At 39.0% G+C, this 18,252-nt stretch overlaps 1 protein-coding gene across 2 annotated transcripts in view; it reads right to left on the bottom strand.

The window, feature by feature from the left end:
- Window positions 1–17,476, bottom strand: part of LOC132830417 (B-cell CLL/lymphoma 7 protein family member B-like) — a 35,131-nt gene extending 17,655 nt beyond the window's left edge. For both annotated transcript variants that reach the window (XM_060848094.1, XM_060848095.1), the window contains exons 1-3: window positions 17,300–17,476; window positions 1,093–1,168; window positions 363–392 (exon numbers count right to left, since the gene is read on the bottom strand). In XM_060848094.1, coding sequence (XP_060704077.1) covers window positions 363–392; window positions 1,093–1,168; window positions 17,300–17,391 — 198 coding nt within the window. In that variant the 5' untranslated portion in view covers window positions 17,392–17,476. The remainder of the gene's footprint in view (window positions 1–362; window positions 393–1,092; window positions 1,169–17,299) is intronic.
- Window positions 17,477–18,252: the final 776 nt, after the last annotated feature.

Genomic DNA, 18,252 nt, shown 5'->3' with positions numbered 1-18,252 from the left:
AGAGGGCATAGGTTTAGGGTGAGAGGGGAAAAATATAAAAGGGATCTAAGGGGCAACTTTTTCAGGCAGAGGGCAGTGTATGTATGGAATAAGCTGCCAGAGGAAGTGGTTGATGCTGGTACAATTACAGCATTTAAAAGGCATCTGGATGGGTAGATGAATAGGAAGGGTTTAGAGGGATATGGGCCAAGTGCTGGCAAATGGGACAAGGTTAGGTTGGAATATCTGGTCGGCACAGACGAGTTGGACCAAAGAGTCTGTTTCCGTGCTGTACATCTTTATGACTCTACATGGGTTGGACAATAAATGCTGAACCAGCCATGTTTTGTGAAAAAAATAAATAAAAACAAAAAAAAACTTACCAATTGAGTCATTCGGGGAGCTCGGATATCCTTTGGAAAGAAGGAGAAAAATCAAAAAGTTAATTGACTGTCAATTATCAATTACAGCATTTGTTTCTTAAGTGACTGCTGGAATCACCAAGCACTTTTGCCAAAGCTTGTTACGTTCTCAAAAAAATCTAATAAATTTATTACTCATAATTCCCTTTAACAAAACCATGTTGACTTTGTCTGATTGTAATCTGTTTTTGTTTTAAGTGGAACAGACATGGTGTATTATCATGACTGATCTTGAGAAAATACTGAGAGAAGCCTGATTGATCTGAACTGCAATATTGCTGAACAAAGAAATGCTTTCAAAGCTACATCTTGCACTTATCAGGGCAAATTTCACACTTTCCCAAAGTTTATAAACAGAAGAAACGGAAAACTTTGGTTGGCAATATCAGTTATACTTACATGGTGAAATATTTTCCTTTCCTCTAACTCAGGAGTTGTGATAAAACAAGTTAGTGCAACTTACGCTTTTTCTGTTAAAAATTTGAACATTTTTCTGCTTATCTAATTAAAACTTCCTTACATCAGCAATGTAATATAGCTCCAACATCAATATCTGGTATTTAGTTTTAAAGTCAGGCTGTTTTGTGTTGTAGGACCAAATCCATGATATTACATTACAGACAAGAAAAAAATATACAATTTAACTGAATAAGCATGAAATATGAAGGTGTAATTTTTCACCTCTACCCACCTCTTTAGGGTCAGTAACTGGTACCCATTTAAAGATCCGCAATGATGTATCACCCACCGTCACCCACTTCTTCTCCCTGTGGTAATTCAGAGTTCACTGTCAATGAGCTGAATTTTTAGGAGACTTGAGACTTAAAGTTCAAATAAACGTCACGCGAATCCACACAGACTAATAAAGATACAGTCTTTGTTGGTGACTGTTAGAAATGTAAACAGCACATGGCAGTGGTCACAATAGTCACAAAAAGCTTCTATCATAAAAACTTAAATTCTAAGGTTTAAAATTTCTATTAACTGATGCACATTGTCAGAATCTGTCACATTGGGTAAAATATCAACAAATTGCAGCACAAGTACATTAAAAATATGTACAAAAAAAACATGCTAGTCACATCACGCTCATGTTGACTGTAGTTGCTGAAGAAAGTTTACAAACTGACCGGGGTCAGAAATTTATGACTACTGGCAATCTGCCAAAACAAAAATCAATATAATTTATATTGACCTTAGTTCACTATATATTTACAGCAATTATGTCATGCTACCTTAAAGGGTTAAACAAAAACATGATTTCGCTGTAACAAGGATCAGCAGTCTAGCTTCCAGTTTGCCATGGACAACCCCAACAGAAGTAATGTATATGGTGCCAAATTGCTTCAAGACCATAACACTTAATATCCTTCATATAACTTTTTAAAATTAACCTGCAATATACTCAAATTGAAAATTGATATTTTATGCTGCATTGGAATTAAAGAAATTAGTTTCATTAATAACAGTGATATTTGGCACAAATTGGTAACTGTGATTATGATGTGGTTGCATGAACAGAGACCTGGTTTAATCAAGGTCAGAGGGATTTTTCACATTCTTGTTTTACGCTGGAATCATCTTTACTAATTCACCTGTACCCATCTCCTCTTATATCTCTCAAATTAGCTGTGAATATTTCTCAAATTCAAAGTCTTCTGGTCTATTTCCACAGTTGTTTAAAAGGAATTATGTTGAACATATAGAACATAGAACATTACAGCGCAGTACAGGCCCTTCGGCCCTTGATGTTGTGCCGCCCTGTCATACTAATCCGAAGCCCATCCCACCTACACTATTCCATGTACGTCCATATGCCTGTCCAATGACGACTTAAGTGCTCTTAAACTTGGTGAATCTACTACCAATGCAGGCAAAGCAGTCCATACCCTTACTACCCTGAGTAAAGAAACTTCCTCTGACATCTGTCTTATACCTATCTCCCCTTACTTTAAAGTTGTGTCCCCTCGTGTTTGCTGTCCCTATATTTGGAAAAAGGCTCTCTCTGTCCACCCTAACTAACCCTCTGATTATCTTGTCCATTACTGGGCAAATGATCTCTTATACCATTTACTCCACTTCGTTTCTTGTCAGATTAAAGTCATTGATTGCAAAAATTCTTCTTCGCTATTTTAATATTATAATTTTCCTCACTTTACATTATAATAAATAAACTTTTGAATATTACCACCCTATTTTTGTTAAATACCTTTGAAATTTGCAGCATTTCTCCACCTCTTCCTCATTGTTTTAAGCTTAACATATACTTCCAACAATGCAACAGCTCTCTATCTCTATCTCTCACACACACACTGAAAGCTAAATAGGATTATTTCCAGGATTAGTGAGCAAATTATTTATGTTTTACATGAAACAGAACAACCTCAATTATCCAAATGAGACGGGCAGGGAGTATTTTGTTTGGATAACTGATTGCTTACGATCAAATCAGTTATCCGAACAAAGGAAGCCATATTGAACATAATTACGTAAAAAAACATGTTTACAGATTTTTATTTCTTTCAATCAATAAAACCACTGGATAGTGGGTTAAAAATTCATTATAGTTTACAAATAAAATCACATTTTGACTAGAGTATGACTGAAGTCTATGAAAGCTTTCGCTGATATTTCCGTCGGTTTTATCCCAGTCCTCAATACCAGCCGCATCTTTCTGTTGTGTCATTCCACTGCCCAGACTAACCAAGTGTTGTCCCTTGTTCCTCAGCGACTGCCGAGACCTTTGAGAGAGAGACAGGTGCAAAATACAAGGAAAGCTTGAGAGAGAGGGAAAGTTTTTTTCACTGACTTCAGCTTCCATCCACTCATTAATTTTTTTTAGGGGGGGGCAGTAATGTTTTCCTTGTGTTTCGTCCCATCAAGTTTTCCTTGTGATTATTTTCACGTGAGATAACTCACTACAATTTGCTCTCCCTATCAAAAAAGGTTACGTTAAATTTTCTTGTCAGCTGAAAGATATTGAACTTTTTTTGTTTGGAAAAAAATAGTCATCATGGGATAACGGGAGAAAAAAAACATTGGAAACTAAAAGTGCGAGTGCAGTTTTCGATTTAGCTCTCTAGAGAATGAGCTGAGGAAAAAATAATTATTGGGTTTTCAAAACGGAGCAAGTCAATGTTGAGGGGGAATCTTGTTGTTACAGCGCACAGCTTGGGCTTGCATCTATGTTGTTCTTGTGTGTTCACATTCACAAACCTTTGTCCTCGTGGAGAATAAGTATTGGTGAGCCTCTGTGATCTGCCTGTATTTCTCGAAATACAAAGCTTTTCACCATGCCCGAGTGTGACATGTGATAATAAATTCAATTCAATGGTTAGATTATCTGAATTTCAGATTGGCCAATGTTCAGATAACCAAGGTTGTTCTGTAATATTAATCCATATTAGTGTGTGTCTCCCATCTCTTTATCTTTCTCTATTATTCCTGGGGGGGGGGCAATGGAAAATGGACAAGGAAAGCTAGTCCAAGTTAAAACCATGCATATTCCTTTGAAAGGAGAAGGTACAGCATCCACAGTTTGTCCATTCTGACGATGAAAAGAAACAAAAATCGAAATGAAATAGAAATAGGAGACTTCTACAAATGTAAGGAGCAAAATTCAATTATTAACCAGAAACATCATGGAAAGTACAGAAGAGAAATGAAACGTTTATAAGGGAGGCAAAAGCATTATGAGAAAAGATTAGCAAGCAAAATTAAATTAAACCAAAAATCATTCTATTAGGATATAAACTGTAAGAACCACAGGGACCGGAGTGCATAATCTTGACATGTAATTACATTGAAATTTACGTTTTAAATTTGCTTTGAGCATTTGATTTTTGTTATAGTGTCCCTTTAGAGGGCTGTTAACTTTTAATCAGGTTTAATTGATTTTAGTTAAATGTTTATTTAAAAAGTATGAAGCAGCCATTTCCAGAAATTGAATCATAATAGTATTGTTACTAGACTAGTAATCCAAAGGCCAGGTCGAAAACTTTGTAAGATTCTCGAGGTGGTGTGTCCGTACCTGTGGGTCTGAAAGCTCAAGTCCTACCTGCTCCAAAAGGTGTGTCAAAGCATGTCTGCGCTGGTTACATTTAAAATAGAGCATCAAGTAGCTATTTACAGGACCAACATCATAGTGGTAATGTTACTGGATGAAGAATTCAATTGCCTGAACTATTACTTTATAGGGGTCTATGGCACAGTTGTAATGTCTCTCTAGACCAGAACTTCTGAGTTCAGGTTCCGCTGCCATGAAGGTATGCCATTAAAAAAAAATCCTGTTCAAATATGTTAATTAAGTGTATAAAAAGAGACACATGCCTCAATAGAGAACTTGTATCTTTTAAAATTTGGGTTTGTTTCCAAAAATGTCATAGAAAGTAAAAGCGGTTAGCTTTGGTCGTATTAGAGACCAAAAGTAAGTCTTCACGTAGAGTCAAGTAGCATTGTAAAAGTATTAAGTGCATGCTTTTCACGTACTTTCACAAAGGAGTGGTTGTTGTGGTGGTAAACTCAAAAAGAAAAAGTAGGAAATTGTGAAAAACCAAATGAACTGCAGATGCTGGTTGAATGGTTCTGAAGAAGGGTCACTGGATTTAAAACCTTAACTCTGCTTTCTCCCCACAGATGTTGCCAGACCTGATGTGATGTTCCAGCTATTTATATTTTTGTTAGCATGAAATTATGAATAGGTAATAATAAATAGCAAAGATATGACAAAAAAATTTGAATGACTGGAAATTGATTTGTCTCTTGATCCAGATGGAGTGTGTGCTAGGTTGTAAAAAGAAGCAAACAAAAAAAGTGGAGGAATTGGTCACATTATTTCAATCTTGAAGATTGCTAATTTTGAATTGAATTGAATTGAATTTATTCGTGTACCGATGCACAGTGAAAACCTTTGTCTTGCAGGCAATATTATAGATTATATAATATATAATAATATATATATATATAAAATATTATTTTAGTATAATAATAAGTGGTACTATATTATACAATATAATGATGTGGTATTATTATATTCCACATAATAAGTGGAATTATTATGCTTTGCAATCTATACAAATTACCTAGATTCTGATACAGGGAGCAGCATTAAGTTTATATATTATTTGCTAAAGTAGATTATGACAAGAATAGTTAATAGACTGCAGAATGACTTAGAATGAAATGAGTTAAATATGAAGGCATATAAAGCAATGCACACAGATAATAAATATGGAAAGTCACTACAGAATATTTAACACATTGGTGAATAGTATAATTGAGCAGAGAGATCTTGGTGTTAAAATACATCAATTCTGACATATTGGCAGGGCAACTTGATACGGTATTTCAAAAGCATATAGGTTACTGGGATTTATAAATAAAGGATTAAAGCACAAAAACACAGATTAGTTTAGAACGTTAGAAAATGCTGTTCAAGCCTCAGCTAAAGAAGTGTGGATGCTTGTAATAATGTAAAGGCATTAGAAAAAGAGTACAAATAAAGTTTATCAGGATGTTATCAATGTTGAAGGACTTCAGTTCTGAAGAGAGATTGAAAATGCTAATACAGTACTGTCTCCCATGGGCAGATACATGAAAAAGGTGACATCAGAGGTTTTCAAGATGTCAGGCTTTTAACAAAGCAGGTAGAGCAAAACTAGTTTTTCCAGCAAGTTGTTCGATAACTAGAAGTCATGAATTCATTATCATGACTAAATTATTTATAGAAAAGATGACGATTTGTCTCTCTACTCAAGAGCTGAATTGCTGGAATATGGAACATTGTGCCAGAAAAAAACTGATGGAAACTGATCTCAGATATATTTGGAAAACATACAAATTTACAGACAAACAGCAAGGCAGTGGGACGAATCATGACTGAGCTTTCAAAGAATTAGTACAGACACAATGGGCTAAATAGCTTCCTTCTCTGCTATAGGTTAATTTCTCTGAAGCATATAGTTTTTGTTAATTCAAACAAAAAAACAAGAACTTAGATTATAAACTTACAGTAGTTATGAATAATATAAATGCTATGCATAACATATGGTAGATTGTGTATTTGCATTGCAGAATGTGGAAATTTGTAGATAGCAAGACTACCTCAAGTGAATATTTCCAGTAGATGAATCTGTCTCAAATCTGTCCAGCTCACTAAACTGCTGTGTGAAGTGCATTCATTTCAACACAGAATTTAGGGATAGTTTTCTCCAAACTTCAGTCCCACCTCTTAAAAGGTACAGGTACATGCTGGTGTTGATGTTGTTAATAGCATATAGAGTAAGGGAATCTAGTTGAATTAGAAATCGGGAAACAGAAAAAGTGATCATATCCAAGGGGTACAATGCACTTGTTCCATGTGAGAATGAGGATAAAAGACTTGTCAGAAAAAAGTCGGAATTCTAACCAGCGAGGATGGAGGAGGAGGTAAAGAAGAAGCGTAATAGGAACATCTATGTTGGGAAGATCGCAAGTTTTGACGGGTTTGTTGCGGACCTTATAACAGTACGGCAGACGTCTCAATGATTTGAACGTATATTGCAAAGAACGGGGGCGTAGATTCATTTGCTATAACTGAATGATTTTAATGAAGTATTTTAACTTTTCTTATAAAAGCAAACTAGTATATGTCAAGAAAGTAGTACGTTTCTGGAGTATAAGTGGGATAGTTTCCAAAATCAATATATTCTCGCAACAAGAATTGAACAAAATTACCATAATCAAGATAACAGTAATGAAGAAAGTAATGGCAATAAAGCTGTAATACCCCAGACCAGGTTCATTTCTATTCCAGGGCTTTAAGAAATGTAGATGAGAACATTGTGGAAGTCCTAATTATGTGCTTGCAAAGTTGTTTTGGTTCAGACATTATTCCTTTAGATTGGAAAATCATGCATCGCTGTCTGCTACTTCAGAAAAGGGAGAAAAATAACTAGGGCATTAAAGGTCAGTTACCTTAATTTCTGCTGTGGTAAAATTTATGCAGTCTAAAGGTTAAGAACAAGGGGAGTAAATAATGTGAGCATTTTAGTTGATCACAAAAAAACAAGCATAGATCTGTAACGGTTAGTCATGTTTAACAAATCAGATCAAATTGTTTGAAGAGCTGAATGAATTAAATGACAAGAGAATATTGATTGATGTTATTCATATGGATTTTAGAAATCATTCATAAAGTCCCTCATAAGAGGCCATTAGCCAAAGTCAGAACTCATGGAATTTAAGGCAAATTGTTGACCTATTAAGGAAATTGCCTTAACGAAAGGAGACGGAGAACTGGATTGATAGTTTGTAGGAACTGACTATTGCAGTGTTCCCTGTAAGATATGCAGACATGCAGCAACCTAAATGTTTCTACACAGCTGCACATAACATTTGCCTTCAAACTTGCCATGTAAAAAACTAACGTGTGCCACACACTTAAATAAATCACTTGCACGCTCTAAAACAAAAAAATGTTTCACTGCATTCAGTAACAACTTTGTTGATATGGATATATGGCTGTGTATCCATATTTGCTAATGACAGAAAATATTGTGTTGTACACAGGATGAATGCAAGTATAAAATTAAAGAGGAATATTAATATATTCAATGAATCGACAAAGATTTCAATATAGGCAAATGAGAGATCTTCCATTTTTGCCCTAAAAAAGATAAATGGCAAGATGCTAGATAAAGCTCGACAAAGTGGAGGTCTAAGCAGACTGGACAATCTAGGCTCACGGGTCATTTAAATATGGCAACAGTATTGAAGATTTGTGTTGCAGAATTTGCCACACCCATAGCCAAGCTGTTCCAGTACAGCTACAACACTGGCATCCCCCCAACAATGTGGAAAATTGCCCAGTTATGTCCTGTACAAGAACAGCAGGACAAATCCAACCTGGCCAATTGTTACTCTATAAGTCTACTCTCAAATATCAGTAAAAGTAATGAAGGATGCCATCAAGCAGCAAGTACGCAGCAATAATCAGCTCATTGAAGCATAGAACCCTAGAGTGTCAGGCCATTAGGCCCAACAAGTTCACAGTGATCTTCCCCAAAGAGTAAACCACCCAAACCCATTCCCCTACCCTATTACTCCACATATACCCTTAACTCATGCACCTAACCTACACATTCCTGAACACTATGGGCAAGCTAGCATGGTCAATTCACCTAACCTGCACATCTTTGGATTTTGGAAGGAAACTAGAGCACCCAGAGGAAACCCACACAGACATGGGGAGAATATGCAAATCTCACACAAACAGTCACCGGAACCAACTTTGGGTTCTGCCAGGGCCATTCAGCTCCTGACTTCATTATAATCTTGGATCAAATAAAAGAGCTGAATTCCAGAGATGAGGTGAGAGTAACAGTCCTGGATATCAAGGCTGCATTCAACTAAATATGGTATCAAAAGCCTCAGCAAAACCGAATCAATAGGAAACAAGGGAAAACTCTTAATTGGATCGGGTCATTCCTGACACATAGGAAGGTGGTTGCAGATTTTGGAGGTCAATAATCTCAACTCCACAACATCTTTGTAGGAGATCCTCAGGTTAGTGGCCTAGGCCTAACCATTTTGAGATGCCTCAAAGATCTTCCCTTCATCACAAGGTCAAACGTGGGGATGTTCATCAACAATTGCACAGTCGTCAGCACCATTTGTAACTCCTCAGATACTGAAGTAGTCCATGTTCAAATGCAAAAAATACGGATAATATCCAGGCTTGGGCTGATCAGTGGCAAGTAACATTCACACCTCTCATACCAGACAATGGCCACCTCCAATAAAAGACAAACTAACCACTGTTTATTGACACTCCATGGCATTACCATTACTGAATCCCCCATTATCAACGTCTGGTTCCCATTGACCAGAAACTCAACTGGACTTGTTATATAAATACAGTGACTGCAAGAGCAGGTCAAGGGCGAGGAATACTGCAGAGAGTAACTTCACCTCCTGACACCCCAAAGCCTGTCTACCATCTACATAGAATCCCTACAGTGTCTAAACAGACCAAAAGGCCCAACAAGTCCACACTGACCCCCTGAAGCATAAACCACTCAGACCCATTTATCAAGACTATGAAGGAATACTCCCCACTTTGCCTGGATGTGTGTTGCTCCAACAACACTCAGAAACTTGACACCATCCTGGAAAAAGTAATCCGCTTGATTGTGGGTGTCATGCTAATCATCTACAATCTCCACCAGCAATGCTCAGCAACAAATGCACTGCAGAAATTTACCCAAGGTCATCAGACAGCACCTTCCAAACCCACGACCATTTCCATTCAGAATTACAAAGGCAACAGATACATGGGAACAGCATCACCTGCCAGTTCCCCTCCAAGTCACTCACCATCCTGACTTGGAAATACATCCCTATTCCTTCACTGTCACTGGGTTAAAATCCTGAAATTTCTTCCCTAATGGTATTGTGGTTCAACCAACAGACATGAATTACAGCAGTTCAAGAAGACAACTCAACATTACCTTCTCAAGAACAACTACACACGGGCAGTAAATACTGGCCAGCCATCAACATATATGCCCCATGAGAGAATTAAAAATATATTGCAGATATATATTGGAGTAGAATACAAGGAAGAAGAAATCATGCTTCAGCTATACAAAACCCTGGTTAAATTCCTGGAATACTAATGGTTGTAGATTTTGAGCACCACACCTTCAGAAGGATTTACTGGCCTCAGACTAGATCAAGTATAGGTTTACCAGAATAATAATTGAATTTAGCTGAGGAGAGATTAAACAACCTGTGATTGTTTTTCTGAAATTTAGAAGGGTGATTTGATTGAAATTTAGTACACTAGAAGTACAGATAGTTTCTGCCGATGTACCCCATTTCCACTCACTGAGAAACCTCAGAATAGGGAACACGATCTAAATATTAGAGACAAACATTTCAGCAATTAAATCAGACATTTCTTTATGCAAAGATTGATGGAAGTCTGAAATTCACCACCAGAAACTGCAATTAATGTTAATTCAATTGCTAATTTTATAACTGAGATTAATAAATTAAGTCCATGGTATTAATTAAGGAGTATGGGGCAGAGACAGCTATAAGGAGCAGGTTGCAGGTCAGCCACAATCTCATAGAATGAAAGAACAAAGTAGGGAGCTAAATGGCCTACCTTATTTCTACATTGTTAAACCTGAATAGAACACTTTGTATCAGTTTGATTCAGTGAAACCATTTTTATTTGATTTATAAAATCAAGGATTCAAGCTCTAATTTAGTATTATGCATATAGTCTAAGCAGGTGGTTAAGTACATTGGCAAAGGGAAAACAAATTCAAGAGGAAAACGTTTTCCTGGTCACCTGGATATAAAAGGTTCCATGACATATTTGTTTTTGAAGAGCTTTATGTGATGCTCTTAATATATCACCTCAAAGTGATCCTAACACTATTGGTGACAGAGCTGTGCTTAGTCTTTCCCTGAATGTGGGTGTCACTGAGTAGGGCAGCAGTTCCCTCACTGGATAGTTAACTATTCCTAATTGTCTTTAAACTGAGTGGTTTGCTCAGCCATTTCATAAAGCAAGCAGAGCTATGGATCTGAAGTCACATGTAGGCCTAACCAGGCAAGATGGCATATTTGGTTCACTAAAGGACATTAGTGAACTACATGGGTTTTTATGACAGAAGATAGTTTGGTACTTTCATTTGCAATGAATTGAAATTCCACTAGGTGAATGGTGTGACTTCAATCAAATCCAGATCCCCAGCCTGAGCTTGTGGATAATTGGCCAAATAACTTAATCACTCTGCAACAACTAAACATTATCGCATTAATTATAACATTATTAATTGCAGAACAATTACCAGCCAGAAATCTGTCTCCACAGCTTTAGTTTACTCTGTCTTTCAAGGGGTTAATTCATCCTCCAGAAACCAGTCCAAAGCTATTCTCAGTTCTTTACTCTCATGAATTTGGTCTTTTCAGTCTGAAACTAAGGTGTTACCTGCATTCCACATAGGGAATAATAGTAAATGGCCGATTATCATCCCCTTATGTCTGTAAAGTTTGGCAATCTCTTGGGGAAACCTGCAACCCGATCCTATAATGGTTTCCTATTGACTTCTCCTTTCCCAAAGCCTATCTCCATGGTAAAGTAAAATCATATGGGCTTTAAATCCTGGAAGAAATGCTAATTGATAACATTTAGACAATCAACTCCATTCCATATCGGAAATAAGTGACTGTTTAAAATATAACAATTTATAAATCCTGACATTCCTAGCCCGTCTCTGAGGCTTTAAACAGATTCACTACAGATACTCTTGTTATTGTCTAAAAAAGTGAATTCATTGTTTTACTGGGAAGATAGCAATTTGAATAAGTTTATTAAAAACAAAGAACTGTGGAAGCTAGAAATCTGTATTTGATCCTCCTGATTGATAAAGGTTTTCACCAAAACTCTCTTATATAGCCATAATTCGTTCCTCAGTGACTGCCTCAGGATCAGACTTACAGCACATGGATTCCAAATACTTCCATCCGAGGTATCTCTGATGCACAATGCTCCTCAGACAGCTGTTCTCAGTACATCCTGATATCCACGTTCAGTGCCATGTGCTGCCACATATAAAATCTTGACCTCTCTCTCCATCCTCACCAACTTATGTTATCTCAGTCCCCGAGTTTCACTGCATTCTTTAGCTCATTCAGCATTTTAACAAGAAACTTTTTCTCTGCTCAGGTATTAAGGAATGCAAATTGCAGCAATTCATTGATACACATGCCGCTTTGAAAGCGTCCTCCCCTCCCATTCCCTTCAACTCTATCCCTTCCTCATAACAGAATTCCCTACACTGTGGAAACAGGCCATTTGGCCCATGAAGTCCACACCACTCCTTGATGAGCATTCCATTGAGACCCACCCCCAACCATGTAACTTCATTTCCCACCACCAAACCATCTAACCTGCACATCCCAGGACACTATGGGCAATTTTCCATGCTCAATTCACCTAACCTGTACATCTCTGGAGGTGGAAACCAGAGTCCCTGGAGGAAACTCCACACAGACAGTTGTTCAAGGCCCGAATCAAATCCAGGTCCCTGGAACTATGAAGCAGCAATGCTAACCACTGAAGCACTGCACTGACCTAAACCCTCTGACCTCTGACCTCTAACTCTTATCTGGTATTTACCACACCTTCTGATATTCCACTCTCCATTGCTGTATCAGCAAAGAATTTAGTTTTATCCCTTGTGTCCCAACCTTAACGAATTTCAGATCCAGCCTGACATCAAAATCTTCTTCCATCACCATTATTTGCAGGACCGTTTCCTTAAGCAGGAATCCTCTCCCCAACCCACAGACTCCTTCATCTGCCTCCAAAACTCTCCTCCCTTTCAACCTCTCCATCTGGCCTTTCATCTGTTCATTGAAAACAGTCAACGTGACATCGGTTGCCCTCTGAACTCACAGTTCTCTTTGCTCTCAGATCCAACCCGGACTTTTAAATTCAAACCGGTTGACAAGGATAGGACTGTTCTTGTCTGGCATACTAACCTCTACCTTGTGGAGGCTGAGCATCAACTCTAGAATGCCTCCTCTATCTCCCTCAGACTATGACCCACTAATCCATTCCAGTCACTGATCTCATCTCATATGGGGATTTTCTCCCAACAGCATCACACCTCATAGCTCCCCCACTCCACAGTTGCTTCTACCTACTTCTCAAAATCCACAAACAGAACTGCCCTGGTGAACCCTGTTCCTGCCCCACAGAACTTATGTCTTCCTACCTTGACTCAACTTTTTAACTCCCCGTGTCTGGTCCCTTCCCACCTACGTCCATAACTCGTTGGATACTTCACGTCAGTTTCAAAGAATTGTTCTCGGCTCCAGATATCTGCCCTTCACCATGCACATTCAAGCTGTCTACACTATTCCCCAGCAATTTCGTCTGAGGGTTCATTGCTTCTTCCTTGAGAAAAGGCCTGAACTGTACCCAACACCAGTACTACCCGCCACCTGACCAAGCTCATCTCACTTTTACAACTTCTCCTTTAACTCCTCTCACTTGTTCAGGTCAAAGGTATGGGTACCCAATTCTGCCTATCACTCCCCACAACTCATCCTCTAGTACATCAATGACATAATTGATGCAGTTTCTCTCTATCATTTAGAATTGGAGGAAAGAAATGATTAATTTTGCACCCAAATTCCACACTGGTTCATCTCGGTTTCCATTTCCAGGGATAGCCTGGTCACCAATATCTATTATAGACTCACTGACTCCCACAGTTACCTTGATTATACCCTGCTTTCTGTCAGGACACCATTCCATTCTACAAGTTTCTTCTTCTCTGTCACATCTGTTCTGATGACGCCACCTTCTGCAGGGGAGGGGTCTCATAAATGTCTACTATTTTCCTCAGCCCAAGGACCCCAACCCCCAAACAACCCCCACCATGGGTTGACAGGACCAACCCATTTCCCATACTTGTGCCCTCATCCCTTTCCTCCTGTCACACAACAAAGATAAGGTTTCCCTTTCTCTTCACTTTACACCTCATCAGCCTGCTCATACAAAGACCATAAGCCACCATTTCCACTCCAGCACAATGCCTGCACCAGACAAGTATTTCCCTCCCTACCCTTGTCAGCATTCCGGAGGGACCGTTTCCTTCATGACACTTTGGTCCACTCCCAACACCTCCCTACATCCCCAACTCCACCTTGCCTTACAATGCTTGCCCATTTATCTCCTCCTCCTTACTCTTCAATGCCCCAGACACACATTCCAGGAAAACAGCAATTTAACTGAACTTCATTCAATCTGCTCACAATCTGGTCTATTCTATACTGGGGAGACAAAATACAGACTAGGAAACTGCATTGCTGAACACTTATGCTCAATCTCTTAAAGTGACCCTGATGTCTTCCACTTCAACAGAGCATCGTGTTCCCTGGTCAACATTTCTGTCTCAGGCCTGCTGCAATGCTTCAGTGAGGCTCAACACAAGCTGCAGAAACAAACCTCATCTTCTGCCTAGGGAGCTTATGGTCTTCAGGACACAATATTGTGTTTAACAATTTCAGAAATAAACTTAATCCACCTACACTGCACATCCCTAGTAACTACTGGGTACTTTTAGCATAGCCAATGCACATCTTTGGACTGTGGGAGGAAACCAGAGTACCTAGTGGAAACTGGTGCAGACACAGAAAATGTACAAACTCCACATAGACAGTTGCCCAAGGTTAGAATCAAACCAAGGTTCTGGCACTGTGAGGCAGCAGTGCTAATCACTGTGTCAATCAATTCCTGGAACTAATAAATACAAATTCTCACCTAAGTGGACTAATTATTTTTCATTTCACAGCTAACATTCACTCCTATTTTGCAACTCTAGCACCTTTATCATTGCCATGATCTTCTGCTTTGGAGCAAATTCACCAGCTGTTTCACTTGCTCCCTCCACCCCCTTCATGAGCCATAAAGCCATGATTTTCCAGCTCCTTTCTGTTCAGAAGAAGTCAGACTGAACTCAAAACATTTCTCACTTCAAAGATGCTGCCAAACCTGTTCAGTTTCTTCAGCACACTTTTTTTTAATTTCAGATTTCCAGCACCTGCAGTACTCTTTTATATAAACTAAATACAATTGATTGTTATTCATATTAATATACAGCAGAAAAAGATATCCTTTATTAGTTTCTTAACCAACTGCTGCATTTTTACTTGATATAACACTCTTCAAATTACAATCTTTATAGAACAGAGACAGGCATGTCCATGAAGACTCTTAGCAATTTTTTTAGATGCACCATAGAAAGCATTCTATCAGATGCATCACAGCTTGGTACGGCAACTGCTCTGTCCAGGACCATAAGAAACTACAGAGAGTTGTGAACACATCCTGTTCATCATGCAAGCTAACTCCACCTATACTCTCATTCTCTCTATAGAGAGAGAGAGAGAGAGAGAGAGAGATGAGCCAACATCATCAAAGACTCCTCCCACCCCAGTTATAACTTCTTCCAAACTTTTACATTGGGCAGAAGATTTAAACACACACACCAACAGATCAAACAGCTTCCTCCCTGCTACTATTAGACTTCTGAATGGACCTCACAAATTTTAAATTTAATGTTGATCCCTTCTTTGTACATCTTTTCTGCAGCCGTAACATTGTATTCCTCAGTCAGTTCTATTACCCTAATGCACTTTGCATGATATGATCTGCCTGTACGGCACACAAAATAAAACATTTCACTGTACTCAGGCATATGTGACAATAATAAAATAAATCTTTAAATGGGTTCACTTCTCCTGAAGTTATAATGATCAGTTCTTTCACGCAAGTCTTCCAAGATGTCTTGAACCAGTTTCCTGTAACATAGCTTACACTAATGATTTCTTCCCCACTGCTCACAGCAGGTTTCATCTTTCTGAGGTCTTAAATTGCTGCCAGTTCCCTCTCCTCCAGAGAACTAGCTGCCTCCAGCATTCCTCTTGACAGGTTAAAGAGAATAGCTCTTTCCCTGCAGCTCACTTTTGTTTCTCTCTATACTTTTTCTCCTCCTATTCAAATTTCAGCATTTACAACAGTAACATGTCTTCCTTTATGTTCAGTTGTTAAACACAGCCAATGCACTGGAATAGGACAAACTGAGCCTGATTACACTGCATTTTCTTCAGAGTTAATTAACAGGAGGAAGTGTTTGAATTTATACAAATTTGCCTCCATGTTGCTGCCAAAAGCAAATACCTCCCACATTTTACAAGAACAGCACTACTGTGCTTGGGGCACTTTAAGATAAAAGGCTTGATTGCAACAGCACAAGTTGGTGCCATTGTAAGAGATAGATGAGTATAGGCAGAGAGAGAAAAACTATGTTGAAACACAGGTGGCCTAGATTCCTAATACACTGTAAGTTAAAATACATTGCAACAGTGAGACCAAATCCTTTTTAATTTGTTTGGAGAAGAAATGGAAAAATTTACAAGATCATAGTTTTTTTTTGAGATGTGGGCATCACTGACGAGCATTTATTGTCCTAGAGAAAATGATACTGAGGGTCGGTGTGGACTGGTTGGGCTGAAGGGCCTGTTTCCACACTGTAGAGAATGTAATCTAATATGTAATGTAACTGCTGGAGTCCTGAGGGTGTATGGACACCCATAGAACTGTTTAGGAGTTCAGAGATTTTATCCCAAAGACAGTGAAAGAACAGCATAAAGTTCCAAGTCAAGATGGTGTGTGACATGGAAGGGAACATGCAGGTGATGTTCACAGGCTTCTGCAGTACTTGTCCTTGTAGGTAATTTAGAGACTGCAGCCACTGTATCATTGATGATTCTCCAAGCCACAGTGTAACAAGAACAAGAACTTATGGAATTTAACTGCATGCTTTGAACAGTGCTATACCAACACCTCAGAGAAATGATACACAGAACTTCCGTTGACTACCTGATGGCCTTTAGTCTTATTTAAAACTGAGGCTATTTACGACGGGGTACTTAGAACTATGTTTTAAAAGAAGAAGTCTCCTGGACGAGGGAATTTGTCATGTGGCCGAACAGGAGCCAGCCTGCTCTTCCCCTATAAGAGAATAATGCTCCAGAACGGGGCCTGCTCTACTATTAATTTGACTTCACTGTAGGACTTTCAGCAAATGAATCAAACTGGTACTGCCCACACAGCTCCTGCAGTACAACCGGAAGTCTAGCCTCCTTAGCTCCTCGTCAGTCCAGAGACGCGGTTACCACAGGAACCGGAGGTCTCCGTCGTTCTTGACTGGCTGAATATAACGTCAATCAAATGCCCCTCACGTCACTTCCGCAGCCGGATTCCGTTGCTCCCGCCCGTGCGTCGTCTTTCCCCCTTCAATAAAAGTATTTATCGGAGAGCGGCTCACCATTTTCGGACCTTCTCGATAGCTGCCATAACCTTTTTGATGTCATCTTTGGCTCGGCTGCGTGTCTCTGCTCTCACCGACCGGCCCGACATCTTTTCATCCGAGATTTTGTTGGAAAATAAAACTTTATCTCCTTTTCTGACAAGCACGGCCCCGATCCGCAAGCTGGACTCTGCGCCTGCGCCGTGCGTCTGCTCGACGCAGCCCTGGCACGTGCATAGAGGACGTCATCACGACCTTCCTGCAAGGTGATGGTGAGACTGTACTCCAGCCCAGGGCAATATCCAGTCCGTCCTTGGCAATGAATGAAGAATGCTTCTTTTTGGTGGGGCATTTTTAACATGGCACGGCTTAAGGAGTTTCACAGAGAGAGAGAGAGAGAAAAAAATAGTGAAATGGAAACCAATTCAGAAAAGTTGAGTACTTTTACAAAGTACTGTACAGCAGATACAAGTGTTGGGAATGCTCAGCAAGTCAGTCGGCATCGGTGGAGGGGAACAGAGTTCGCGTTTGCTTGTTGAATTTTTATAGTTTGGAAAAAGGCCTTTTGGCTTATCATTGCTGTGCGGTCGTCACAAACATCTATTCCATTACCATTTTCCAGCACTTGGCTTTTATGCTATGGCATTTCATGTGCTCAGCCAAATAATTTTTAAATGTCTTGGTGGTCCTTGTTTCTATCATCCTTTCAAATGTGAATTTCAAACACTCACTGGCCTTTGGGTGTAGTTCTTTTTCTCACATGAACTCTAAACCTCTGCCCTGTACCTTGAAATGTGCTACCTAGTTACTGACCTTTCTACTGAAGGGAAAAGATTCTTCATATCTAAACTCACTATACTCCTCATTACTTCGTACACTTCAATCAGGTCCATCTTCAGCCCTCTCTGCTTTAAGGAAAACATCTCAAACCTGTCTAGTCTTTCTTCATACCTGAATTGTTCCAAACCACT

The sequence above is a fragment of the Hemiscyllium ocellatum genome, chromosome 31, assembly GCF_020745735.1.
Source record: "Hemiscyllium ocellatum isolate sHemOce1 chromosome 31, sHemOce1.pat.X.cur, whole genome shotgun sequence".
Taxonomy (NCBI): domain Eukaryota; kingdom Metazoa; phylum Chordata; class Chondrichthyes; order Orectolobiformes; family Hemiscylliidae; genus Hemiscyllium; species Hemiscyllium ocellatum.
Note: the sequence above shows the minus strand (reverse complement) of the source record. Positions and strands in the feature narration are given on the sequence as shown.